At 45.0% G+C, this 27847-nt stretch overlaps 1 protein-coding gene and 2 non-coding genes across 3 annotated transcripts; all 3 read left to right on the top strand.

Annotated features, from left to right (window-relative positions):
- TRNAA-CGC (transfer RNA alanine (anticodon CGC)) lies at positions 1-72 on the top strand. Its single transcript has one exon. It is a non-coding gene; the product is annotated as a tRNA-Ala (tRNA).
- Positions 73-9537: 9465 nt separating this feature from the next.
- On the top strand, positions 9538-10650 carry LOC142572440 (uncharacterized). The gene has a single exon (XM_075681598.1). The coding sequence runs from the start codon at positions 9538-9540 to the stop codon at positions 10648-10650; it is 1113 nt and encodes a 370-aa protein (XP_075537713.1).
- A 15155-nt stretch (positions 10651-25805) lies between these two features.
- Positions 25806-25877, top strand: TRNAA-CGC (transfer RNA alanine (anticodon CGC)). Its single transcript has one exon. It is a non-coding gene; the product is annotated as a tRNA-Ala (tRNA).
- Positions 25878-27847: the final 1970 nt, after the last annotated feature.

The raw sequence follows: 27847 nt of genomic DNA, 5'->3' as shown, positions 1-27847 counted from the left end.
GGGGGTGTAGCTCAGAGGTAGAGTGCTCGTTTCGCATGCGAGAAGTCCCGGGTTCAAACCCCGGCACCTCCATTTTTTTTCCTTTCCGAAAGTGGTGTTTTTTTAACCTTACGTTGTAGAAAAGCAGCCTTCTGTTAGCGTATTTCACCATAGTGAGCTACTGTTTAGCACTTCTGTCGTACAAAACAGGGTTACTGCACACCAACTGTCCCAGACGATTTACTCGTGCGTCTCAGATTTTCTTGTAAAAAAAACATGGTTACTTACTACCTTACTCGAAGTCATTTTCTAGTATACTGTGTTTCCCAGCTAACGTTAGCCAAGCCGTTCAACGAAGCAAATTATTCAAAAAACACAGTGCGAGATGCAGTTATAAGAACTGCGGTGTTAACTCGTCAGTGTCTATGAACACCAAACATCGTAGATTTTATAATCGTAGTTTGTACCGTGTTTTTTGAAATATTTTATTTTATTGAACATATTGGATAACGTTAGCTGGGGCGCGGCGGCCGCATTTCGATGGGGGCGAAATCCGAAAACACCCGTGTACTTAGATTTAGGTGCACGTTAAAGAACCCCAGGTGGTCGAAATTTTCGGAGTTCCCACTACGGGGTGCCTCATAGCCCGAAAGTGGTTTTGGCACGTAAAACCCCTTACTTCTTTAACGTTAGCTGGGATACCTTATATGTTTTTGTGTAACGTGATATTTTCCTTAAGCTTACTAAAGTACTTGAAACATGGTTCCGCTAGAAAATTAATACCAAACTTATTTTAGTGCACAATGCTGCCCTACTTCGTCCGCTGAACCTACAATGATTTATCTTCAATACTGTCACGTTTTAGTGACGTAATGAACTACAGTGTGCAACGCAAGTTACGAAACTAACTGTTCACTGGACGAACCTGCGCCCAGCAAAAAAAAAATTATTGCTCAGCACATTGAGAGTGGAGAGCACACTCGCCAATCGTCGAAATCTGGTTCTGTGGGTCAAGCACGTCTGCTTTTGTACATCACTTGTCCAAGATGGCGGCGTAGTTGCTGGTGGCTGCATGCCTTTCAGAAAGTACTGCACAATTCGTATCGCAAATTCAATCTGATTACACGGTTGGGTGAACTATAGCGAACAGATAAAATCAGCGATAATATATCTAGCCGATACAGAAACGTCAGTTGCGCGTCTTGGGCTGAGCGATAACACTGTAACAAAAATTATCTCGAGAACGGTCACCAAAAACATAAACAATTTAAGCACATGTCAATATGCACTGGTCTTTATGGGAAGCTTCAGTTGGAAACGCAGCTTAAGGAGCTAGAAATGTTGAAAAAATCTCGCCAAGTTGGCTATGCTTCACTGGCGAAATACCTACTCATTTGTTCATCGTAATTATTTTACTTCACTGTCCTAGGGCTGTACTTCAAGTTAAAATTGATGGCGCCAGTACAATTTACGAACTTTTGGCAAAAGTATGACAAACGTGCCAAAATGTTGGTTTTCCTTCAGTTTTAGGCCTGATTTTCGCAACGAGGCGCTCCATCTGAAAATATCATAGAAAGCGCATAAGATAGCTTGTTTTTTGGCGTTTCTTTTATGTAATTACCTCATTTTTATGTTTATTTTAGGGGAGATATAACTTTCTTTAATTTGGAAACCTTGCTCGGCATAGTTCCGTACAAGTTCACCGCTCCGCAAATTGGCTGTTGTGTGTCAGACAGTCAAAACGAGCAGCGTGGGACTTGAGCACTTGAGTGTTGTTTTCCAGTCCAAAAACTATTATCAATGGCATCTTTGCCTTTTCTTCCTGACTTACATCCCACAGCCGGTCAGAAACTGGAAGGTTAGGCGAGTGCTACCGGAGATTGCTTCTTTTATCAAAGCCCACTTTTTTTCTTTTTTTCTTACATTACAATTGACGCGCTTCTCTGAAAAGATTCGCAAAAAGAGCCCAGAGTGCGCATGCCGGAGATTTCTGGTGCACATGGCGTGCTTATCCCGCAAGTACATGTAGAGAGCGGTCAAGCAATGCCGGCTTTGCTATTCAGCTGGCAAATGAGAAAAAGAAAGAAAACATGCGGATCCCACACGCTATGGGAATCGGTTTACACGAACCTGTCATTAGTGTTTGCAAAGAACAATGTTCTAGTTTATCAACCATTTGCAAGCATACAGCAAATGATAAGCGGGAACCGACTCGCTCGACAGGAACTTGTGGCTCTTGATCATGCGCATCCTACGCATGATTACGAAGAAATTGCGGCGATGACGCTGGATGGACAACGTCATGACGACAATGACATGACAGCGGAATCACTGCGACAAAATGATGATGATTGAACGGCCACGAAGACATGACAACGAAGCTGCGAGGACGATGAAATGACGACGAGGGCAGGACTATACTGATATGACCACATTGAAATCGCTACAAACAAAATGACGCCGACGAAGCGACCACGACGGCATGATGACGACAGTATGGCGATGACACTATGACAACAATGACACACATATAACGAGTCTGGAATAACGATCCTGGCATGACGACAACGGGAGGATAACGCTGGAGCGACGGCGATGGTATGATGACGACAGCGTGATAGCGATGGCATGACGAAGAAGCTGGAATGACGATGACGGCATGATGATGCTGGAATTACAACGAATGTGTGACGATGACGGCGTGACGACTAACGCATCGCTACGATAAGCCAGTAGCATCAGCGAACTGTCAACCGCTTCAGCATCGTGAAGGTGTCAGCACGCCCCACCGGACCAGCGGTGATGGCATTGCGTGACATGCATGGTTGACGAAGAATGCGCGGTTGTAAAGCGGTGTTTTCTGGATGCTGCTCGACCGCGGATCACGATGACGGGATCAAGAAGCTCCTGTGAAAGCAAGTGTAACGGCCATTGCTAGCCGCTCAAGACGACTGTCAAACGAACCAGTTAATTGATTGTCCATTCAATCAGCCGATATGGGTCAAGTGAGGCAAGTTTGAACCCCTTCTTCAGCAAGTGGTTCCCTCCTGTCTCTGGGGTAGTTAACTGCTTGGGCCGGTGGGTATTCCCACATTGTGTTTAGTGAACAAAGGTAATATGTAATTGCGCGTGGCCATCTCTTGAAGGCGGAGTCTTCGGTTACTTTAGATGCTCCGATTAGAGGAAGGTCTACCTGTCGGTTTCTCTGACCTACAGATATAGGGAGGGCAGAGGGGATTCAGGTAGACATTTTTCGGCTCCTTCGGTGTACATCTGTTCAGTCACGCCAGAGTGTTGCGAAATAACCTTGTCTATTCCTGGTGTAAATTATATTCCTTCATTCCCGATGAGAAGCTGCTCCTCTTTTCAACGCCGTCTTTGGTGTGGATAAGGCAGACGACGGCAAGGCGACATACCCCCTTTTGATATGCACGACTACAATTCTTACACACGACATTGGGATGACATTGCAGTCCATAGACACTTCGTATAAAGAGCCGCCAGATGAAACGATCAAGAGCTGCAGGAGAAGATGAAATAACAGTCGATTTAATCAAAGATGGAGGAGACGTAATACTTGGAAAACATGGAAAACATATCAGGACATATATAAAATCTAGTACAGTTCCATATGTCACATGGTGGCCACATATGATACACAGGAATGAACGGCTTTTTAATGCCACCGCAATGTGGCTCACTGGAATTAGTGAATATGGCGCATAGGAGTTTTTTCGACTGGGCACAGAATGCTCACTGGATTCAGTTCCACATATGCGCGATTGTTCTAAAAAATGGTTAAGTAAATTTCCTGAAAAAAATTTCTCAAGTTTTTACTCTCTTATTTTGACTCGCTAAGAAGCACTGCATGTGTATTCACTAGGCTGGTTGATGAGGTGGGTCGCGCTGCATATGCCAAAGGCGATTTGAAAGAGAAGAGTCTTGCATTTATATATTATATTGAAGAGAATGACACACTTAGGCTCGCGCGGTCGGACTCCATGGATGGAGAGGGGAAGAAGAAGTAGAAGTAAACAGGCATTCTGGCCGATAGAAGGCTGTCTGCATCTCTGCTTTATGATGGCGCAGGCGCGAAACACGGAGCCACGGGTCTTAATCCCCCTCCGTCCACGACCCTTCTAAGCGCCTGAGTCCGTTCGGGCTCGCTGTCACTAGCGCCCGGGGATGGCGTCCAAGCCTCCATGGTGTCAGGATTGGGGGCTGAATCCCATCGCTCGTAACCCGTTGTCAAGATTGGAGTCCGGCATCAATTCGAAGGTAGCTCGCCCATGCCGTTATCCACGCTGAGGACGATGATGAAGGGAAGGACTGCTTCTCATCGAGAACGAGGAAAGGGGTATATTTACGGTATTTACATGCAGTTCATCAGTCTAGCATGACTGCGAGAGAAAGTACGTCAGTCTAACACGACTGCTTGAGAGAGTGTCTCAGTCCAACGTGACTGCTTAAGTGTGTCGAGCATCCGCACAACAGCAGTTTTTAAACACTCGGTCCTCCCGCGATACAAGGTGACGCGAACGTTTGTTTAGTCATCGTAAACTGCCGCCTCTCCGCGGGACAGTTTACACAGACACATGCACACACACACACGTGTTCACGGTCCGAAACCGACACCACACGAATTTTGTAGAACTCGGAGGGGACCCGGGTAGCACGCCCGGGTAGCCATTGTCCTGCGTCTTAGTCGGCACGTGGGAAGGGGCCTTCGTCGGCGTTCCCGCGGCAACTCCCCCACTCATAGCAGAACAGGGCGGCGTTGTCGTGTTGCGCACAAAGCCTGCTTCGTCGAACTCCTTCAGTCACAACGGCGACGAGGCCAGACCGTAACGGTGGCGGTTTCAGCACAAAGCCTACTTCGTCAAACGCATCCTAGCTAAAGCGACGGAGAGTGGAGGATGCGCGAATTGTTCCCGACACAAAGTCGACTTAGTCGCGCCATGGCCAGTGGTTGGCGGCGGCGTTCGAAGATGAGGTTGCCACCGCTTGCGTAAATGGCTGGCAAACTTGCACTGCAGCTGGCCGTTCTTAACAGCGCCTCCATGTCCCGGAAAATCTCGACTGTCTAGCGCAGATAACCGCTGGGCAGGAAGAGAATGCCTGGTGGCCAGGGGGTGATGCCTTGGCTCGCAGCGAGCACTTGTGTAATGTCACCGCCCCAAAACATCCAACAAGGACCACCAACTGCAAAATGAACCCCACAACACGGCTCTACGCCGAGATGACGTACATTGGCTCTCACTTTAGACCCTATAGGCTTTCAAAAAAAAATAAGTGCAGAAACAAAAAAAAAATGCTGCATTTCGCTATGCCAATTTCTGAAGCAATTTCGTGCTGACAAATTCAGCAATCATGGAGCGAATCTTGCTAAATGAGATGCGATCTTCTTGGCTTAATAAAATTAACACTAGTAACCCTAAAATTTAGGCGGGACCCTCAAACGCAGAATTCAAATTAGCCTGCTCAAACCATTCGCATTGCTATGCAACTTTCCCTTCTTATATCTAACGGAGAAGTTGTACTCTTGGAGATTAAGACTACATCGGAGCAAGCGGCCATTTTTGTGTGACATTTGATTGAGCCACGTCAGAGGACAGTGGTCGGTCTCGAAGATGAACTTCGCTCCGTACATGTAACACGACAACTTCTGGGCGGCCCAAACTAAACAAGCGCATTCCTTCTCTGAGGCGCTGTAGGCTTCCTCTCTTACATTTACTTTACGGCTGGCATAGAGGATAGGATGCTCCTCGTTATCGTCGCCGACCTGACTAAGTACCACGCCCATACCTCTGTCGCTTGCGTCGCATTGAACTATTAATTCCTTTTTGTAGTCTGGCGCGCGAAGCAATTCAATGCGGTCTTCGAATTGAATTGCTACCATTTGTAAACGCAAATATTTTCCGAAAAGTTTTCGAATATTTGAAGCCGTGAACTGTTTTTGTAATAAAACATAACATCTCAGCTAAAATACATTAAATTTCATCTCCACGAACACAGTGTTGACCTAAACGATGACGATTTGCGCATTATAGCAGGCTACGTCTATGAGAGAGCCAGGCCTTACCGATTATATACAGCAATAGTTCTCATCCTCCCAAGAATCCTGTACATCCGAACAAAGTGCTTATTCGTTCCTAATGTTCGATTTGTGCTTTTTTTATTGGCGTGTCTTATTAGGAAAGAATGGCGCCTTCAAGTGGCACCGGCTACTCCTCGTCGCCCGGCAAAGAATACTATTGCCAGAATATTGGTAACGAAATGCGGTACAAAATTATCACAAAAACAGTCAGTCAGTAATATCCAAAAGTTCTGTACATGAGTCCAGGGACCCACAGAAGATGCACGTGTATGCAGTTGCATATATAAACGCATGTGCTTCGTTTCGTCCGCGACATAAAGTTCAGTTTCACAGACGAGTGTACAGACCCGTAATTATACCCGTACATAACATACTAAATAAACTTCTGAGAAAATAAGCGTAGACTTGCATTGTACGTGTATCTTTCAGCGGAAAATACAATATAGATCTAAGATACTGGTGGTTTCCAAGAAAACGCTTAAAACGGCAAGCGCTTTTTTCTGAAGCCACCCAGTTGGCCATGTGCCAAGTGTATATTTCTTTAGGGTGAATGACCCTCGATCTAATAGAATTAAATTTGCCCGCAACTATATAAAGCACTGTTTTTGGGCATCGTGCAGTGCAGCTTACATGTGCTAGGAAATACTTGCACTACAAATATCCGCAAACTTCAGAGTGTGCAAGCACAAGCACTAAGAACTTGTCTCGGTCTCCCCAAAACTACGTCATCGATTGCGACAGTGGCCATTGCTGGAGACACTCCTTTGACAGTCTACATAGATACTGATATCCTGAGAGCACACATCCGACACCTGACTCGGATTCCCTCACACCATCTTGCTTGCTTGCCAGCAAAGAGTCCATATTCTACTTTTGCCAAAGGTGTTATAAGACATCAGTCCTACGTGCCATCAGAATTTACGCCGAATTTCGTTTTTTCCTCTTAAGTAGTTACTCATGGCAGGATTCTTTTACATTGCCGCCACCCATGAGATTAATTCAGCCTGTCTGACTTTCCGCTTGACGTTCTTTGTTGCTGTTTTGCCCACCCTACAGGCCGCATACTTGCTGGTAAGCTTCCTAGTTCTTTTCCTCGACTGTGAATCAATGTTATTTTCTGTACAAGTACCTGAACACTCTACCAGTCCATTTACATTCTTCCATATTCCTCAGTCGTTCTTCATAATCAACTTTACTATGAGCTTCCCTCACTTCTCAACCTTGTCCATCCTCCGTTGGAGTAGAGCGCCCCCTGCTACCAACGCGCGATGAAAGACTGCGCGCTTTCTCCCCGCCTTCTTCCCGTGCGCGCGCTAGTTCGAGCCGCCATCCTTCTCGGCTCACATTTGCACGCTTTCATTCACACCCATAGCATACGGCGAGCGGCCGCAATGTCATCGCACTTGCACTTTATACGGAACATCACGGTGACGGCGACATGCACACCGATGGTGTAAATGCGCCGGGAGTTTTCATATAATTCCCATTGCAGTAAAACAATAATTCGGTGCTTTCAAACTGTTGATCAAACTAGGTATTTTTGCTGAGGCGACCGGGTCACTGTTTCAGGAGCAAGCAGTCTTCACTACGTGAAAGAGGATAGTTTAATCTCTCCCTTTTTTTTTATTTGTGAACCCGATTCGCAGTTCCATCCGCTGAAGCGTTTCCAGGAATAGTGCAGTGAGTTAGCATCCACTGAAATACTGCAACGTAATTAGTAGCACTTGCTTCTGTTAGCTCTTTCAGCGTTTCGTATAATAAATATGTATTCAAAAAATTATTGTTCATGCATTTTAGCGAGGCGGATTTGGCTTAAGAATCACTGCGTGCTGTCTATTGATGCTGTGAAGCGGAACGCCAATAGTATAGGGAAATGTTCAGCGATAGTAGAAAATGAGAGCACACGTGGCCTCTGCAGAGTATAAAATGAACAACTGGAAGAGCTCCGCCCTTAAGAGGAAGCTTTAGCTCGAGTGCTCCTATCTAAATACATGTAAAAGGAGAATTCGTTTTTCTCGGCAACCACTGCACCAAAATTGACGAGGTTTGTTGCATTTAAAAGACAAACTTAAAATCTAGTGACTGCTGGTTTCGAATTTTTGAGTTAGGTCGTCAATATTGTATTAAAAATTGGCGAAAATCAAAAATTTTCAAAAAACGAAACTATCAAGTTTACAACTCTGTAACTCAACCACTAAAGATTATAATACAATTCTGTGAATTGCATCTAAAAGTACATCCATAGCGGACTAAATTGTTATCTTACACATGAATATAAAAAAATTTAATCATAGGGAAATACAACTTTTGTAAAACCGTTGTAACCAACGTAACAAATTCATGTAAGATGTAAAATGACATATTGAATTTGTCCGCTTTGAATGATCTAATGGATGCCGTTTACAGAACCGCGATATCAGTTCTTGATGCATAGCTATCAATTTGTAAACTTCGTGCTTCTATTTTTTCCAAGCGGTCAAATATTTGAAAATTGTTTTAGAAAAATTCAAGCCATAAATCGAAATTCCGCTTCCAACAGTCACTAGAATTTAACTTTCTCTTTCAAATGCAACAAATTTCATCAAAATCGGGCTAAAATTTCATCAAACCGAGCTAAAGCTTCCTCTTAAGAGGAAGCTTTAGCTCGGGCCCAACTCCGACGCGGCCTATTCAAATACATGTAAAAACGCAAAAACGATTTTCTGAGATAACCCCTGGACCGATTTTAAGGAAATTTGTTGAATTTGGCAGGGAAAGTGAAATTCTAGTGACTGTTGGTCACGGAATTTCTATTTAGGCCCTGAATTTTGTTAAAAAGATTTTCAAAAATTCGAAAGTTTGAAAAAAGTAGAAGCATGAAGTTCACAAATTCATAACTCTGCATCAAGAGCAGATATTGCGGTTCTGTAAGCGAGATCCATCAGATCATTGAAAGCGGACAAATTCGATACGTCATTTTATATCTTACGTGAATTTGTTACGTTGTTTACAAGGGTTCTGCAAAACCTATATTTCCATTTTACAATATTATTTTACATTCATGTGTACCCTATCAATTTTGTCCGCTTTAAATGTACTATTAGATGCAGTTCACGGAATTGTATTATCAATTTTCGTTGCTGAGGTATAGAGTTGTAAACTTGATAGTTTCGTTTTTTGAAAATTTTCATTTTTTGCCAATTTTTAATAAAGAATTGACGACCTAAATCAAAAATCCGAAACCAACAGTCACTAGATCTTAAGTTTTTCTTTTAAATGCCGCAAACCTCGTCAAATTTGGTGCTGTGGTGGCCGAGAAAAACGAATTCTGCTTTTACATGTATTTAGATAGGAGCACCCGAGCTAAAGCTTCCTCTTAAGTTTTGAGGTTGGCTGGCTGGCTTTGGCTGGATGAATAATGCCGGAGTTTCAGGTAAATTTGAAGGACTTGAGCTTTGAAAGCATCGTGGTGCCAGTAGATTATGCACTGGTATGTGTGCTCGTTTTTGGATGGCCTGAAAGATTACAGGATTGTACTGCCGCCGCTGCCAACCGGAGAAGGACTGAAAACAATGGTTGTTCTTCACTGCGACACCGCTGGAAGGCCTTACAGGATAGAAGATTTCCGCCAGCCGATGAAAGAAGCCGGCGTCATTGAACAGGCGGGCGGTATCGGAGCGTACCAGATGTCGCACGTCTGGTTAGTCAACTTCCGTAGGGAAGAAGCCAAGAAAAAGTTGCTCGACATCGGGCATATTGTTGTTAAAGGGAAGACTTGCGTTGTCTTTGACCCTGAAAGGCAGGAAGTGCGGCTGAAGGTGCATTGGTGTGCCTTCAACGTCAGCAACGAAACTCTGAGGCGGGCGTTCGCCGAGTACGGCGAAGTGAAAGAAGTTTCGAGCGATAGATGGAAGACCGGCGGGTTTGAAAACGCCGACTCGACTACTCGTGTTGTGCGGCTGGTTCTTCGAGAAGGTGCAAGCCTCGAGCGCATACCCCATCAGCTGCGTATCGGGAACGGTACAGTATTAGTCGTCGTGCCCGGGCGTGCGCCGATATGTCTCCGCTGCCGCAACACAGGCCACATTAGGCGGGACTGCAAGGTGCCCAAGTGCAGCGAGTGCCACGCCTTCGGGCATGAAGAGGCTGAATGCACGAAGTCATACGCCCGCGCCGCGACTCGAGGAACATTCGGCGATAATAGTGAGCTGCACATGGACGAGGATGAAGCTGAGCAAGCCGCCTCCAACCCAGTGGTCGAGAGCCCAACGGCCGCAGCGCTGAGCGATGAAAAGAAAGGCGCCATGCCAGGGACTCGTGAGTCAGCGCCCAGCACCCCCAAGTCGGCAACCACGAGCATGGATACCAATTCACCGCAAGATATTCCACGCCCTTCTGAAAAAAGCAACGAGGAACCCATGGAGTCTGACCCTGCGGCTGCGAAACGGCGCCACGACGATGTCAGTGCAATGAGCCAGGAGCAACGACTGCGTCTCCTAGAACGCCAGTGGGGCGTAGGCGAAGGGAAAAAGCAGCGTGTCACCAGCGGGCAACGATCGTCGTCGCTTCCTCGCGACGACAACCCGAAGACCTAATAATGGAGGGACGGCACTACACGGCGCGGCGTTGTGCGCATGAAGGTAAGCGCCGTACTGGCGGCCTGGTCTTGCTTAACGATGGCGGCATTTGAAAGACACCTCGTAGTAGCCACGCTTAATGTCAGGGGTCTTTCATCCAGGAGGAGGCAAAATCAGCTGCTGAGACTCGTGACTGAGCAGGAATTGGATATTGTAGCGATACAAGAGACCAAAATCGAGAGTCAAGACCAGACCGACAGAATGGGGCTCTCGTTCAGTAGTCGGTATGATGTTTGCGTGTCTCATGCCGTGGGTACCTCGGCAGGTTGCATGCTGTTGATTCGCCAGTCTCTGGGAGCGATTGTGGAAAGAGTTGAGACTTGCGTTTTCGGTCGATGGATTGTCTGTGACATCACACTTGCTGGTTTGGAATTGCGTATTATCAGTATTTACGCGCACACTAACACGGAAGAGAGGCGAAACCTTTTTGAGACAGTCGGCAACCATTGTGACACAGACCGTCTGCTTGTCTTACTTGGCGATTTCAACTGCGTAAGCATGGCACGCGACAAAACCAGTGCGACGCCCTACCGAGATGCGAGTACTGCCTGTTTAAGTGACATAATTGATCGCTGTCATCTAGAGGATGTTGGTGATTGTCTCGGATGTGGTTCTGGCGTTCGGTTTACCCATTTCCAAGGAACGAGTCACGCGCGTCTGGATCGGGCGTACGTATCTGTTGAACTGATACCGTACTGCGGCGAATACAGCGTACAACCAGTGCCGTTCAGTGACCATTGTCTTGTTGTCTTCCATGTAGGTAAAAGAAAAGGAACGAAAAGCAAATTTGTGTGGGAAAACTGGAAACTTAATGAGAAGCTTCTAAACGATGATATCTTCGTGGATCGCGTTACGTCGGCGATACACGAACTGCCAATGGCGGACAACGAACTTCTGGGAGCGAAGTGGGAAAGATTTAAGCAGGCAATGAAAATGATGGCAATTGAACGATCGTGCGCTATAAAGCAAAAGCAAAGGCTGCAGGAAAACACGCTGAGAGATGACCTAAAGTTTTTGATAATGCAAGAAGGAAAGCAGCCAGGCACTTGCACCGAAGAAATGCGCACCGTCAAGCAGAAACTAGAGGCAATAGATACGGAGCGATATCGAGGAGCGATCGTGAGGGCGAGGGCACAGCGGCTGATAGCGGGCGAAATGCCCACAAAACGTGCTTTCGGCTTGGAAAAAAGGCACGCCCGCAAGAATGACATACCAAAAATAGAGTGGAACGGTGTAATCTTCGTAGACAAAGGAAATATAGAAAGGGCCTTTTATGAATACTACAGCGGGCTCTTTGGTTACACCAAAGTAAGAACCGAAGACTTCAAGACCCGTTTCCTCTCTTTAATGCCGCGGCTTAGTGATGATACGAAAGAGCGGCTAGAACTGCCCATTTCAACAGAAGAAGTGCTGAAAGCCATAGAAGACCTCAACCCGGGAAAGTCCCCAGGACCAGACGGGCTAGTAGCACCGCTTTATAAGGCATTCAAAGATGATTTAGCACCGGTTTTGGCTACACTGTTTAATGAGGCTTATGACAAGGATATGCTTCCTCCTTCATTTTTAACATCCCATACAATTTTAATACCAAAAAGCGAAGATGAAGCGAGACTGCGACAGGTTACCGCTTACCGACCCATATCCCTGACTAATGTAGACTACAAGATCTTCATGAAAATTCTGGCTAAAAGACTCCAAGCCGTGATGCAAGAATTAGTGGGACCACATCAGACCTGTGGTATCAAAGGTCGCACCATATATACCAACATACACACAGCCCGGTCCGTGCTCGAGTGTTGCGACGCTTTGCATGAAAGCATCGCAATGCTCCAGCTCGATCTAGAGAAAGCCTTCGACAGGGTGCCGCATGACCTCTTGTTCTCTGTTTTAGAGCACGTTAATGTCGGGTCAGTCATCTGCCAAGGCGTAGCCATGGCGTACAGAGGATGCACGACGCGGTTGTTAGTAAATAAGGGGGTGGGAGCGCGCATCCAAGTGCAACGCTCTGTGCGTCAGGGTTGCCCCCTGTCACCATTGCTTTTTTGTTTGTATATTGAACCTTTTTGTTTGAGCGTTATTGAAAGCAACAGCGTTCATGGTTTTCGTTTGCATGCGGCGGAGGTCCGCATTCTCGCGTATGCTGATGACATTGCCTTATTCTGTGCTGACTACGAAAGCGTTCGTGTTGTGGTTCAAATTGTGAAAGACTTTTGTTCTGTGAGCGGGAGTGCTGTGAACTGGGCTAAGTGTTTGGGGTTCTGGCACGGCGACTGGCCATTAACCCCAACGAATTTCGCAAACATGACTTGGACAGCAACCCCAGTAAAATATTTAGGAGTGCCGCTGGAGAATTATCGCGACAGTGAGCCATATTGGAAATGCCAAGTTGCTGAAATGCGTGAGAAGGCCGACAGGCTCAAAGGCTTCAGCTGGTCTATTTTCGCGCGTGCCACAATTTGTAACCTTTTTTTTGTAACCAAGCTGTGGTATGTCTTGCAAGCAATTCATTGTTCTCGCGTCAATGTGCAGAAGCTGCACCGTGTATTTGCGGTTTTTGTGTGGGGAAGCACTTGGGAGCGGACACGACGCACCAATCTGTTTCACCGCGTCCGCTCTGGAGGACTAGGTTTGGCCCATCTATATCTGCGCCAGTTGGTTAACCGATTTATGTTTTTTCGTGACACGAATGACCCCTTTTTGCGAACTGTGTGTCAGGTTAGGTTGGGCAGGGTTTTGCCAAACTTGGTTGTTAGTTCGGAGAGTATGCAAGGGAGCATTTTTGGCTTCCTTAAAGAGGTGTACATGGCATGTCGCGTCTTGCAAGTGCGATTTTCGTTTGAATATTTGTCAGTGGTGTCGCGAAAGAAACTTTTTAAGGACCTGTGTGAGGTCTTTCTTCCGGTACCGTTGTACAGGTCGTTGTACTGTGCAGGTCCATGGCAGTCAGTTCTAAAACGTGTGAAAAGAATGACTGTACCAGGCGGAGTTAAAAGTTTCTTCTTTAAGCTCCATACGAACACTCTTGAAGTCAAGACGTATTTGGAAGCGAAGGGTTTCTTTGTGCCTTGGGGAAATCATTGTTTCATATGCCGGAAGCCGCAAACTATCGAACATGTTTTCTTAGATTGTTGGGAAGCCCTTTTCTTTTGGGACATTCTCCAACGCACGATTAAAAAAGACTTACCGGTGGATGCTTTCGGAATTAGATTTCTGCCCGTCGAGAGTGAAGACGGGGTTCCTTTTGACATGATTATGATATTGGGCCTGCACAGTATTTGGCGATCCAGGATGGCGGTCAGCCACGCAGACATTGATGCCAGGCCGATAAGACAGTATTTTTGTGAATCTGTTAGCAGAGCTATTGAAGGATACAAGATACAAGACCCAGTGCCTGAGTGGCTTCCAAGAATGGAAGCTTTGCTACACATGCGTGAATTTTAATCTCATCACGTAACCCCAAGTGAGGGTGACGTATTTTTAGCATACGTGTTGTGTTCTTCGCGCGGACTGATTTTGTAAACTGACGTGTTGAAGTCGGCAATAAAGAAAAAAAAAAAGTGTAGCTCAGAGGTAGAGTGCTCGTTTCGCATGCGAGAAGTCCCGGGTTCAAACCCCGGCACCTCCATTTTTTTTCCTTTCCGAAAGTGGTGTTTTTTTAACCTTACGCTGTAGAAAAGCAGCCTTCTGTTAGCGTATTTCACCATAGTGAGCTACTGTTTAGCACTTATGTCGTACAAAACAGGGTTACTGCACACCAACTGTCCCAGACGATTTACTCGTGCGTCTCAGATTTTCTTGTAAAAAAAACATGGTTACTTACTACCTTACTCGAAGTCATTTTCTAGTATACTGGTTTCCCAGCTAACGTTAGCCAAGCCGTTCAACGAAGCAAATTATTCAAAAAACACAGTGCGAGATGCAGTTATAAGAACTGCGGTGTTAACTCGTCAGTGTCTATGAACACCAAACATCGTAGGTTTTATAATCGTAGTTTGTACCGTGTTTTTTGAAATATTTTATTTTATTGAACATATTGGATAACGTTAGCTGGGGCGCGGCGGCCGCATTTCGATGGGGGCGAAATCCGAAAACACCCGTGTACTTAGATTTAGGTGCACGTTAAAGAACCCCAGGTGGTCGAAATTTTCGGAGTTCCCCACTACGGGGTGCCTCATAGTCCGAAAGTGGTTTTGGCACGTAAAACCCCATACTTCTTTAACGTTAGCTGGGATACCTTATATGTTTTTGTGTAACGTAATATTTTCCTTAAGCTTATTAAAGTACTTGAAACATGGTTCCGCTAGAAAATTAATACCAAAATTATTTTAGTGCACAATGCTGCCCAACTTCGTCCGCTGAACCTACAATGATTTATCTTCAATACTGTCACGTTTTAGTGACGGTAATGAACTACAGTGTGCAACGCAAGTTACGAAACTAACTGTTCACTGGTCGAACCTGCGCCCAGCAAAAAAAAAAATTATTGCTCAGCACATTGAGAGTGGAGAGCACACTCGCCAATCGTCGAAATCTGGTTCTGTGGGTCAAGCACGTCTGCTTTTGTACATCACTTGTCCAAGATGGCGGCGTAGTTGCTGGTGGCTGCATGCCTTTCAGAAAGTACTGCATAATTCGTATCGCAAATTCAATCTGATTACACGGTTGGGTGAACGATAGCCAACAGATAAAACCAGCGATAATATATCTAGCCGATACAGAAACGTCCGTTGCGCGTCTTGGGCTGAGCGATAACACTGTAACAAAAATTATCTCGAGAACGGTCACCAAAAACATAAACAATTTAAGCACATGTCAATATGCACTGGTCTTTATGGGAAGCTTCAGTTGGAAACGCAGCTTAAGGAGCTAGAAATGTTGAAAAAATCTCGCCAAGTTGGCTATGCTTCACTGGCGAAATACCTACTCATTTGTTCATCGTAATTATTTTACTTCACTGTCCTAGGGCTGTACTTCAAGTTAAAATTGATGGCGCCAGTACAATTTACGAACTTTTGGCAAAAGTATGACAAACATGCCAAAATGTTGGTTTTCCTTCAGTTTTAGGCCTGATTTTCGCAACGAGGCACTCCATCTGAAAATATCATAGAAAGCGCATAAGATAGCTTGTTTTTTGGCGTTTCTTTTATGTAATTACCTCATTTTTATGTTTATTTTAGGGAAGATATAACTTTCTTTAATTTGTAAACCTTGCTCGGCATAGTTCCGTACAAGTTCACCGCTCCGCAAATTGGCTGTTGTGTGTCAGACAGTCAAAACGAGCAGCGTGGGACTTGAGCACTTGAGTGTTGTTTTCCAGTCCAAAAACTATTATCAATGGCATCTTTGCCTTTTCTTCCTGACTTACATCCCACAGCCGGTCAGAAACGGGAAGGTTAGGCGAGTGCTACCGGAGATTGCTTCTTTTATCAAAGCCCACTTTTTTTCTTTTTTTCTTACATTACAATTGACACGCTTCTCTGAAAAGATTCGCAAAAAGAGCCCAGAGTGCGCATGCCGGAGATTTCTGGTGCACATGGCGTGCTTATCCCGCAAGTACATGTAGAGAGCGGTCAAGCAATGCCGGCTTTGCTATTCAGCTGGCAAATGAGAAAAAGAAAGAAAACATGCGGATCCCACACGCTATGGGAGTCGGTTTACACGAACCTGTCATTAGTGTTTGCAAAGAACAATGTTCTAGTTTATCAACCATTTGCAAGCATACAGCAAATGATAAGCGGGAACCGACTCGCTCGACAGGAACTTGTGGCTCTTGATCATGCGCATCCTACGCATGATTACGAAGAAATTGCGGCGATGGCGCTGGATGGACAACGTCATGACGACAATGACATGACAGCGGAATCACTGCGACAAAATGATGATGATTGAACGGCCACGAAGACATGACAACGAAGCTGCGAGGACGATGAAATGACGACGAGGGCAGGACTATACTGATATGACCACATTGAAATCGCTACAAACAAAATGACGCCGACGAAGCGACCACGACGGCATGATGACGACAGTATGGCGATGACACTATGACAACAATGACACACATATAACGAGTCTGGAATAACGATCCTGGCATGACGACAACGGGAGGATAACGCTGGAGCGACGGCGATGGTATGATGACGACAGCGTGATAGCGATGGCATGACGAAGAAGCTGGAATGACGATGACGGCATGATGATGCTGGAATTACAACGAATGTGTGACGATGACGGCGTGACGACTAACGCATCGCTACGATAAGCCAGTAGCATCAGCGAACTGTCAACCGCTTCAGCATCGTGAAGGTGTCAGCACGCCCCACCGGACCAGCGGTGATGGCATTGCGTGACATGCATGGTTGACGAAGAATCATCATCATCATCATCAGCCTGGTTACGCCCACTGCAGGGCAAAGGCCTCTCCCATACTTCTCCAACAACCCCGGTCATGTACTAATTGTGGCCATGCCGTCCCTGCAAACTTCTTAATCTCATCCGCCCACCTGACTTTCTGTCGCCCCCTGCTACGCTTCCCTTCCCTTGGGATCCAGTCCGTAACCCTTAATGACCATCGGTTATCTTTCCTCCTCATTACATGTCCTGCCCATGCCCATTTCTTTTTCTTGATTTCAACTAAGATGTCATTAACTCCCGTTTGTTCCCTCACCCAATCTGCTCTTTTCTTATCCCTTAACGTTACACCTATCATTCTTCTTTCCATAGCTCGTTGTGTCGTCCTCAATTTGAGTAGAACCCTTTTCGTAAGCCTCCAGGTTTCTGCCCCGTAGGTGAGTACTGGTAAGACACAGCTATTATATACTTTTCTCTTGAGGGATAACGGCAACCTGCTGTTCATGATTTGGGAATGCCTGCCAAACGCACTCCAGCCCATTCTTATTCTTCTGATTATTTCCGTCTCATGATCCGGATCCGCCGTCACTACCTGCCCTAAGTAGATGTATTCCCTTACGACTTCCAGTGCCTCGCTGCCTATTGTAAATTGCTGTTCTCTCCCGAGACTGTTAAGCATTACTTTAGTTTTCTGCATATTAATTTTTAGACCCACTCTTCTGCTTTGCCTCTCCAGGTCAGTGAGCATGCATTGCAACTGGTCCCCTGAGTTACTAAGCAAGGCAATATCATCAGCGAATCGCAAGTTACTAAGGTATTCTCCATTAACTTTTATCCCCAATTCTTCCCAATCCAGGTCTCTGAATACCTCCTGTAAACACGCTGTGAATAGCATTGGAGATATCGTATCTCCCTGCCTGACGCCTTTCTTTATTGGGATTTTGTTGCTTGCTTTATGGAGGACTACGGTGGCTGTGGAGCCGCTATAGATATCTTCCAGTATTTTTACATATGGCTCATCTACACCCTGATTCCGTAATGCCTCCATGACTGCTGAGGTTTCGACTGAATCAAACGCTTTCTCGTAATCAATGAAAGCTATATATAAGGGTTGGTTATATTCTGCACATTTCTCTATCACTTGATTGATAGTGTGAATATGGTCTATTGTTGAGTAGCCTTTACGGAATCCTGCCTGGTCCTTTGGTTGACAGAAGTCTAAGGTGTTCCTGATTCTATTTGCAATTACCTTAGTAAATACTTTGTAGGCAACGGACAGTAAGCTGATCGGTCTATAATTTTTCAAGTCTTTGGCGTCCCCTTTCTTATGGATTAGGATTATGTTAGCGTTCTTCCAAGATTCCGGTACGCTCGAGGTCATGAGGCATTGCGTATACAGGGTGGCCAGTTTCTCTAGAACAATCTGTCCACCATCCTTCAACAAATCTGCTGTTACCTGATCCTCCCCTGCTGCCTTCCCCCTTTGCATATCTCCTAAGGCTTTCTTTACTTCTTCCGGCGTTACCTTCGGGATTTCGAATTCCTCTAGACTATTTTCTCTTCTATTATCGTCGGGCGTGCCACTGGTACTGTATAAATCTCTATAGAACTCCTCAGCCACTTGAACTATCTCATCCATATTAGTAATGATATTGCCGGCTTTGTCTCTCAACGCATACATCTGATTCTTGCCAATTCCTAGTTTCTTCTTCACTGTTTTTAGGCTTCCTCCGCTCCTGAGAGCATGTTCAATTCTATCCATATTATACTTCCTTATGTCAGCTGTCTTACGCTTGTTGATTAACTTCGAAAGTTCTGCCAGTTCTATTCTAGCTGTAGGGTTAGATGCTTTCATACATTGGCGTTTCTTGATCAGATCTTTCGTCTCCTGCGATAGTTTGCTGGTATCCTGCCTAACGGAGTTACCACCGACTTCCATTGCACACTCCTTAATGATGCCCACAAGATTGTCGTTCATTGTCGTTCACGAAGAATGCGCGGTTGTAAAGCGATGTTTTCTGGATGCTGCTCGACCGCGGATCACGATGACGGGATCAAGAAGCTCCTGTGAAAGCAAGTGTAACGGCCATTGCTAGCCGCTCAAGACGACTGTCAAACGAACCAGTTAATTGATTGTCCATTCAATCAGCCGATATGGGTCAAGTGAGGCAAGTTTGAACCCCTTCTTCAGCAAGTGGTTCCCTCCTGTCTCTGGGGTAGTTAACTGCTTGGGCCGGTGGGTATTCCCACATTGTGTTTAGTGAACAAAGGTAATATGTAATTGCGCGTGGCCATCTCTTGAAGGCGGAGTCTTCGGTTACTTTAGATGCTCCGATTAGAGGAAGGTGTACCTGTCGGTTTCTCTGACCTACAGATATAGGGAGGGCAGAGGGGATTCAGGTAGACATTTTTCGGCTCCTTCGGTGTACATCAGTTCAGTCACGCCAGAGTGTTGCGAAGTAACCTTGTCTATTCCTGGTGTAAATTATATTCCTTCATTCCCGATGAGAAGCTGCTCCTCTTTTCAACGTCGTCTTTGGTGTGGATAAGGCAGACGACGGCAAGGCGACATACCCCCTTTTGATATGCACGACTACAATTCTTACACACGACATTGGGATGACATTGCAGTCCATAGACACTTCGTATAAAGAGCCGCCAGATGAAACGATCAAGAGCTGCAGGAGAAGATGAAATAACAGTCGATTTAATCAAAGATGGAGGAGACATAATACTTGGAAAACATGGAAAACATATCAGGACACATATAAAATCTAGTACAGTTCCATATGTCACATGGTGGCCACATATGATACATAGGAATGAACGGCTTTTTAATGCCACCGCAATGAGGCTCACTGGAATTAGTGAATATGGCGCGTAGGAGTTTTTTCGATTGGGCACAGAATGCTCACTGGATTCAGTTCCACATATGCGCGATTGTTCTAAAAAATGGTTAAGTAAATTTCCTGAAAAAAGTTTCTCAATTTTTACTCTCTTATTTTGACTCGCTAAGAAGCACTGCATGCGTATTCACTACGCTGGTTGATGAGGTGGGTCGCGCTGCATATGCCAAAGGCGATTTGAAAGAGAAGAGTCTTGCATTTATATATTGTATTGAAGAGAATGACACACTTAGGCTCGCGCGGTCGGACTCCATGGATGGAGAGGGGCTGAAGAAGTAGAAGTAAACAGGCATTCTGGCCGATAGCAGGCTGTCTGCATCTCTGCTTTATGATGGCGCAGGCGCGAAACACGGAGCCACGGGTCTTAATCCCCCTCCGTCCACGACCCTTCTATGCGCCTGAGTCCGTTCGGGCTCGCTGTCACTACCGCCCGGGGATGGCGTCCAAGCCTCCATGGTGTCAGGATTGGGGGCTGAATCCCATCGCTCGTAACCCGTTGTCAAGATTGGAGTCCGGCATCAATTCGAAGGTAGCTCGCCCATGCCGTTATCCACGCTGAGGACGATGATGAAGGGAAGGACTGCTTCTCATCGAGAACGAGGAAAGGGGTTTATTTACGGTATTTACATGCAGTTCATCAGTCTAGCATGACTGCGAGAGAAAGTACGTCAGTCTAACACGACTGCTTGAGAGAGTGTCTCAGTCCAACGTGACTGCTTAAGTGTGTCGAGCATCCGCACAACAGCAGTTTTTAAACACTCGGTCCTCCCGCGATACAAGGTGACGCGAACGTTCGTTTAGTCATCGTAAACTGCCGCCTCTCCGCGGGACAGTTTACACAGACACATGCACACACACACACGTGTTCACGGTCCGAAACCGACACCACACGAATTTTGTAGAACTCGGAGGGGACCCGGGTAGCACGCCCGGGTAGCCATTGTCCTGCGTCTTAGTCGGCACGTGGGAAGGGGCCTTCGTCGGCGTTCCCGCGGCAACTCCCCCACTCATTGCAGAACAGGGCGGCGTTGTCGTGTTGCGCACAAAGCCTGCTTCGTCGAACTCCTTCAGTCACAACGGCGACGAGGCCAGACCGTAACGGTGGTGGTTTCAGCACAAAGCCTACTTCGTCAAACGCATCCTAGCTAAAGCGACGGAGAGTGGAGGATGCGCGAATTGTTCCCGACACAAAGTCGACTTAGTCGCGGCATAGCCAGTGGTTGGCGGCGGCGTTCGAAGATGAGGTTGCCACCGCTTGCGTAAATGGCTGGCAAACTTGCACTGCAGCTGGCCGTTCTTAACAGCGCCTCCATGTCCCGGAAAATCTCGACTGTCTAGCGCAGATAACCGCTGGGCAGGAAGAGAATGCCTGGTGGCCAGGGGGAATGCCTGGTGGCTTGTGTAATGTCACCGCCCCAAAACATCCAACAAGGACCACCAACTGCAAAATGAACCCCACAACACGGCTCTACGCCGAGATGACGTACATTGGCTCTGACTTTAGACCCTGTAGGCTTCCAAAAAAAATAAGTGCAGAAACAAAAAAAATGCTGCATTTCGCTATGCCAATTTCTGAAGCAATTTCGTGCTGACAAATTCAGCAATCATGGAGCGAATCTTGCTAAATGAGATGCGATCTTCTTGGCTTAATAAAATTAACACTAGTAACCCTAAAATTTAGGCGGGACCCTCAAACGCAGAATTCAAATTAGCCTGCTCAAACCATTCGCATTGCTATGCAACTTTCCCTTCTTATATCTAACGGAGAAGTTGTACTCTTGGAGATTAAGACTACATCGGAGCGAGCGGCCATTTTTGTGTGACATTTGATTGAGCCACGTCAGAGGACAGTGGTCGGTCTCGAAGATGAACTTCGCTCCGTACATGTAACACGACAACTTCTGGGCGGCCCAAACTAAACAAGCGCATTCCTTCTCTGAAGCGCTGTAGGCTTCCTCTCTTAGATTTACTTTACGGCTGGCATAGAGGATAGGATGCTCCTCGTTATCGTCGCCGACCTGACTAAGTACCACGCCCATACCTCTGTCGCTTGCGTCGCATTGAACTATTAATTCCTTTTTGTAGTCTGGCGCGCGAAGCAATTCAATGCGGTCTTCGAATTGAATTGCTACCATTTGTAAACGCAAATATTTTCCGAAAAGTTTTCGAATATTTGAAGCCGTGAACTGTTTTTGTAATAAAACATAACATCTAAGCTAAAATACATTAAATTTCATCTCCACGAACACAGTGTTGACCTAAACGATGACGACTTGCGCATTATAGCAGGCTACGTCTATGAGAGAGCCAGACCTTACCGATTATATACAGCAATAGTTCGCATCCTCCCAAGAATCCTGTACATCCGAACAAAGTGCTTATTCGTTCCTAATGTTCGATTTGTGCTTTTTTTATTGGCGTGTCTTATTAGGAAAGAATGGCGCCTTCAAGTGGCACCGGCTACTCCTCGTCGCCCGGCAAAGAATACTATTGCCACAATATTGGTAACGAAATGCGGTACAAAATTATCACAAAAACAGTCAGTCAGTAATATCCAAAAGTTCTGTACATGAGTCCAGGGACTCACAGAAGATGCACGTGTATGCAGTTGCATATATAAACGCATGTGCTTCGTTTCGTCCGCGACATAAAGTTCAGTTTCACAGACGAGTGTACAGACCCGTAATTATACCCGTACATAACATACTAAATAAACTTCTGAGAAAATAAGCATAGACTTGCATTGTACGTGTATCTTTCAGCGGAAAATACAATATAGATCTAAGATACTGGTGGTTTCCAAGAAAACGCTTAAAACGGCAAGCGCTTTTTTCTGAAGCCACCCAGTTGGCCATGTGCCAAGTGTATATTTCTTTAGGGTGAATGACCCTCGATCTAATAGAATTAAATTTGCCCGCAACTATATAAAGCACTGTTTTTGGGCATCGTGCAGTGCAGCTTACATGTGCTAGGAAATACTTGCACTACAAATATCCGCAAACTTCAGAGTGTGCAAGCACAAGCAGTAAGAACTTGTCTCGGTCTCCCCAAAACTACGTCATCGATTGCGACAGTGGCCATTGCTGGAGACACTCCTTTGACAGTCTACATAAATACTGATATCCTGAGAGCACACATCCGACACCTGACTCGGATTCCCTCACACCATCTTGCTTGCTTGCCAGCAAAGAGGCCATATTCTACTTTTGCCAAAGGTGTTATAAGACATCAGTCCTACGTGCCATCAGAATTTACGCCGAATTTCGTTTTTTCCTCTTAAGAAGTTACTCATGGCAGGATTCTTTTACATTGCCGCCACCCATGAGATTAATTCAGCCTGTCTGACTTTCCGCTTGACGTTCTTTGTTGCTGTTTTGCCCACCCTACAGGCCGCATACTTGCTGGTAAGCTTCCTAGTTCTTTTCCTCCACTGTGAATCAATGTTATTTTCTGTACAAGTAGCTGAACACTCTACCAGTCCATTTACATTCTTCCATATTCCTCAGTCGTTCTTCATAATCAACTTTACTATGAGCTTCCCTCACTTCTCAACCTTGTCCATCCTCCGTTGGAGTAGAGCGCCCCCTGCTACCAACGCGCGATGAAAGACTGCGCGCTTTCTCCCCGCCTTCTTCCCGTGCGCGCGCTAGTTCGAGCCGCCATCCTTCTCGGCTCACATTTGCACGCTTTCATTTAGTCCCATAGCATACGGCGAGCGGCCGCAATGTCATCGCACTTGCACTTTATACGGAACATCACGGTGACGGCGACATGTACACCGATGGTGTAAATGCGCCGGGAGTTTTCATATAATTCCCATTGCAGTAAAACAATAATTCGGTGCTTTCAAACTGTTGATCAAACTAGGTATTTTTGCTGAGGCGACCGGGTCACTGTTTCAGGAGCAAGCAGTCTTCACTACGTGAAAGAGGATAGTTTAATCTCTCCATTTTTTTTTATTTGTGAACCCGATTCGCAGTTCCATCCGCTGAAGCGTTTCCAGGAATAGTGCAGTGAGTTAGCATCCACTGAAATGCTGCAACGTAATCAGTAGCACTTGCTTCTGTTAGCTCTTTCAGCGTTTCGTATAATAAATATGTATTCAAAAAATTATGGTTCATGCATTTTAGCGAGGTGGATTTGGCTTAAGAATCACTGCGTGCTGTCTATTGATGCTGTGAAGCGGAACGCCAATAGTATGGGGAAAAGTTCAGCGATAGTAGAAAATGAGAGCACACGTGGCCTCTGCAGAGTATAAAATGAACAACTGGAAGAGCTCCGCCCTTAAGAGGAAGCTTCAGCTCGAGTGCTCCTATCTAAATACATGTAAAAGGAGAATTCGTTTTTCTCGGCAACCACTGCACCAAAATTGACGAGGTTTGTTGCATTTAAAAGACAAACTTAAAATCTAGTGACTGCTGGTTTCGAATTTTTGAGTTAGGTTGTCAATCCTTTATTAAAAATTCGCGAAAATCAAAAATTTTCAGAAAACGAAACTATCAAGTTTACAACTCTGTAACTCAACCACTAAAGATTATAATACAATTCTGTGAATTGCATCTAAAAGTACATCCATAGCGGACTAAATTGATATGTTACACATGAATATAAAAAAATTTAATCATAGGGATATACAACTTTTGTAAAACCGTTGTAACCAACGTAACAAATTCATGTAAGATGTAAAATGACATATTGAATTTGTCCGCTTTGAATGATCTAATGGATGCCGTTTACAGAACCGCGATATCAGTTCTTGATGCATAGCTATCAATTTGTAAACTTCGTGCTTCTATTTTTTCCAAGCGGTCAAATATTTGAAAATTGTTTTAGAAAAATTCAAGCCATAAATCGAAATTCCGCTTCCAACAGTCACTAGAATTTAACTTTCTCTTTCAAATGCAACAAATTTCATCAAAATCGGGCTAAAATTTCATCAAACCGAGCTAAAGCTTCCTGTTAAGAGGAAGCTTTAGCTCGGGCCCAACTCCGACGCGGCCTATTCAAATACATGTAAAAACGCAAAAACGATTTTCTGAGATAACCCCTGGACCGATTTTAATGAAATTTGTTGAATTTGACAGGGAAAGTGAAATTCTAGTGACTGTTGGTCACGGAATTTCTATTTAGGCCCTGAATTTTGTTAAAAAGATTTTCAAAAATTCGAAAGTTTGAAAAAAGTAGAAGCATGAAGTTCACAAATTCATAACTCTGCATCAAGAGCAGATATTGCGGTTCTGTAAGCGAGATCCATCAGATCATTGAAAGCGGACAAATTCGATACGTCATTTTATATCTTACGTGAATTTGTTACGTTGTTTACAAGGGTTCTGCAAAACCTATATTTCCATTTTACAATATTATTTTACATTCATGTGTAACCCATCAATTTTGTCCGCTTTAAATGTACTATTAGATGCAGTTCACGGAATTGTATTATCAATTTTCGTAGCTGAGGTATAGAGTTGTAAACTTGATAGTTTCGTTTTTTGAAAATTTTCATTTTTTGCCAACTTTTAATAAAAAATTGACGACCTAAATCAAAAATCCGAAACCAACAGTCACTAGATCTTAAGCTTTTCTTTTAAATGCAGCAAACCTCGTCAAATTTGGTGCTGTGGTGGCCGAGAAAAACGAATTCTGCTTTTACATGTATTTAGATAGGAGCACCCGAGCTAAAGCTTCCTCTTAAGTTTTGAGGTTGGCTGGCTGGCTTTGGCTGGATGAATAATGCCGGAGTTTCAGGTAAATTTGAAGGACTTGAGCTTTGAAAGCATCGTGGTGCCAGGAGATTATGCACTGGTATGTGTGCTAGTTTCGCTGTAGTTATCTTGCTACTATAAATTGATTGAATGCGGGGGTGTAGCTCAGAGGTAGAGTGCTCGTTTCGCATGCGAGAAGTCCCGGGTTCAAACCCCGGCACCTCCATTTTTTTTCCTTTCCGAAAGTGGTGTTTTTTAACCTTACGCTGTAGAAAAGCAGCCTTCTGTTAGGGTATTTCACCATAGTGAGCTACTGTTTAGCACTTCTGTCGTACAAAACAGGGTTACTGCACACCAACTGTCCCAGACTATTTACTCGTGCGTCTCAGATTTTCTTGTAAAAAAAACATGGTTACTGACTACCTTACTCGAAGTCATTTTATAGTATACTGTGTTTCCCAGCTAACGTTAGCCAAGCCGTTCAACGAAGCAAATTATTCAAAAAACACAGTGCGAGACGCAGTTATAAGAACTGCGGTGTTAACTCGTCAGTGTCTATGAACACCAAACATCGTAGATTTTATAATCGTAGTTTGTACCGTGTTTTTTGAAATATTTTATTTTATTGAACATATTGGATAACGTTAGCTGGGGCGCGGCGGCCGCATTTCGATGGGGGCGAAATCCGAAAACACCCGTGTACTTAGATTTAGGTGCACGTTAAAGAACCCCAGGTGGTCGAAATTTTCGGAGTTCCCCACTACGGGGTGCCTCATAGTCCGAAAGTGGTTTTGGCACGTAAAACCCCATACTTCTTTAACGTTAGCTGGGATACCTTATATGTTTTTGTGTAACGTGATATTTTCCTTAAGCTTATTAAAGTACTTGAAACATGGTTCCGCTAGAAAATTAATACCAAACTTATTTTAGTGCACAATGCTGCCCTACTTCGTCCGCTGAACCTACAATGATTTATCTTCAATACTGTCACGTTGTAGTGACGGTAATGAACTACAGTGTGCAACGCAAGTTACGAAACTAACTGTTCACTGGACGAACCTGCGCCCAGCAAAAAAAAAAATTATTGCTCAGCACATTGAGAGTGGAGAGCACACTCGCCAATCGTCGAAATCTGGTTCTGTGGGTCAAGCACGTCTGCTTTTGTACATCACTTGTCCAAGATGGCGGCGTAGTTGCTGGTGGCTGCATGCCTTTCAGAAAGTACTGCACAATTCGTATCGCAAATTCAATCTGATTGCACGGTTGGGTGAACGATAGCCAACAGATAAAACCAGTGATAATATATCTAGCCGATACAGAAACGTCCGTTGCGCGTCTTGGGCTGAGCGATAACACTGTAACAAAAATTATCTCGAGAACGGTCTCCAAAAACATAAACAATTTAAGCACATGTCAATATGCACTGGTCTTTATGGGAAGCTTCAGTTGGAAACGCAGCTTAAGGAGCTAGAAATGTTGAAAAAATCTCGCCAAGTTGGCTATGCTTCACTGGCGAAATACCTACTCATTTGTTCATCGTAATTATTTTACTTCACTGTCCTAGGGCTGTACTTCAAGTTAAAATTGATGGCGCCAGTACAATTTACGAACTTTTGGCAAAAGTATGACAAACGTGCCAAAATGTTGGTTTTCCTTCAGTTTTAGGCCTGATTTTCGCAACGAGGCGCTCCATCTGAAAATATCATAGAAAGCGCATAAGATGGCTTGTTTTTTGGCGTTTCTTTTATGTAATTACCTCATTTTTATGTTTATTTTAGGGGACATATAACATTTTTTTTAATTTGGAAACCTTGCTCGGCATAGTTCCGTACAAGTTCACCGCTCCGCAAATTAGCTGTTGTGTGTCAGGCAGTCAAAACGAGCAGCGTGGGACTTGAGCACTTGAGTGTTGTTTTCCAGTCCAAAAACTATTATCAATGGCATCTTTGCCTTTTCTTCCTGACTTACATCCCACAGCCGGTCAGAAACGGGAAGGTTAGGCGAGTGCTACCGGAGATTGCTTCTTTTATCAAAGCCCACTTTTTTTCTTTTTTTCTTACATTACAATTGACACGCTTCTCTGAAAAGATTCGCAAAAAGAGCCCAGAGTGCGCATGCCGGAGATTTCTGGTGCACATGGCGTGCTTATCCCGCAAGTACATGTAGCGAGCGGTCAAGCAATGCCGGCTTTGCTAT

The sequence above is a fragment of the Dermacentor variabilis genome, chromosome 1, assembly GCF_050947875.1.
Source record: "Dermacentor variabilis isolate Ectoservices chromosome 1, ASM5094787v1, whole genome shotgun sequence".
Lineage (NCBI taxonomy): Eukaryota > Metazoa > Arthropoda > Arachnida > Ixodida > Ixodidae > Dermacentor > Dermacentor variabilis.
This window is presented reverse-complemented; position numbering and strand designations above follow the sequence as displayed.

What these genes read in the sequence shown, in the direction of transcription:
- LOC142572440 (XM_075681598.1), top strand. Translation starts at nt 9,538, where the DNA reads ATGCACTGGTATGTGTGCTCGTTTTTGGATGGCCTGAAAGATTACAGG.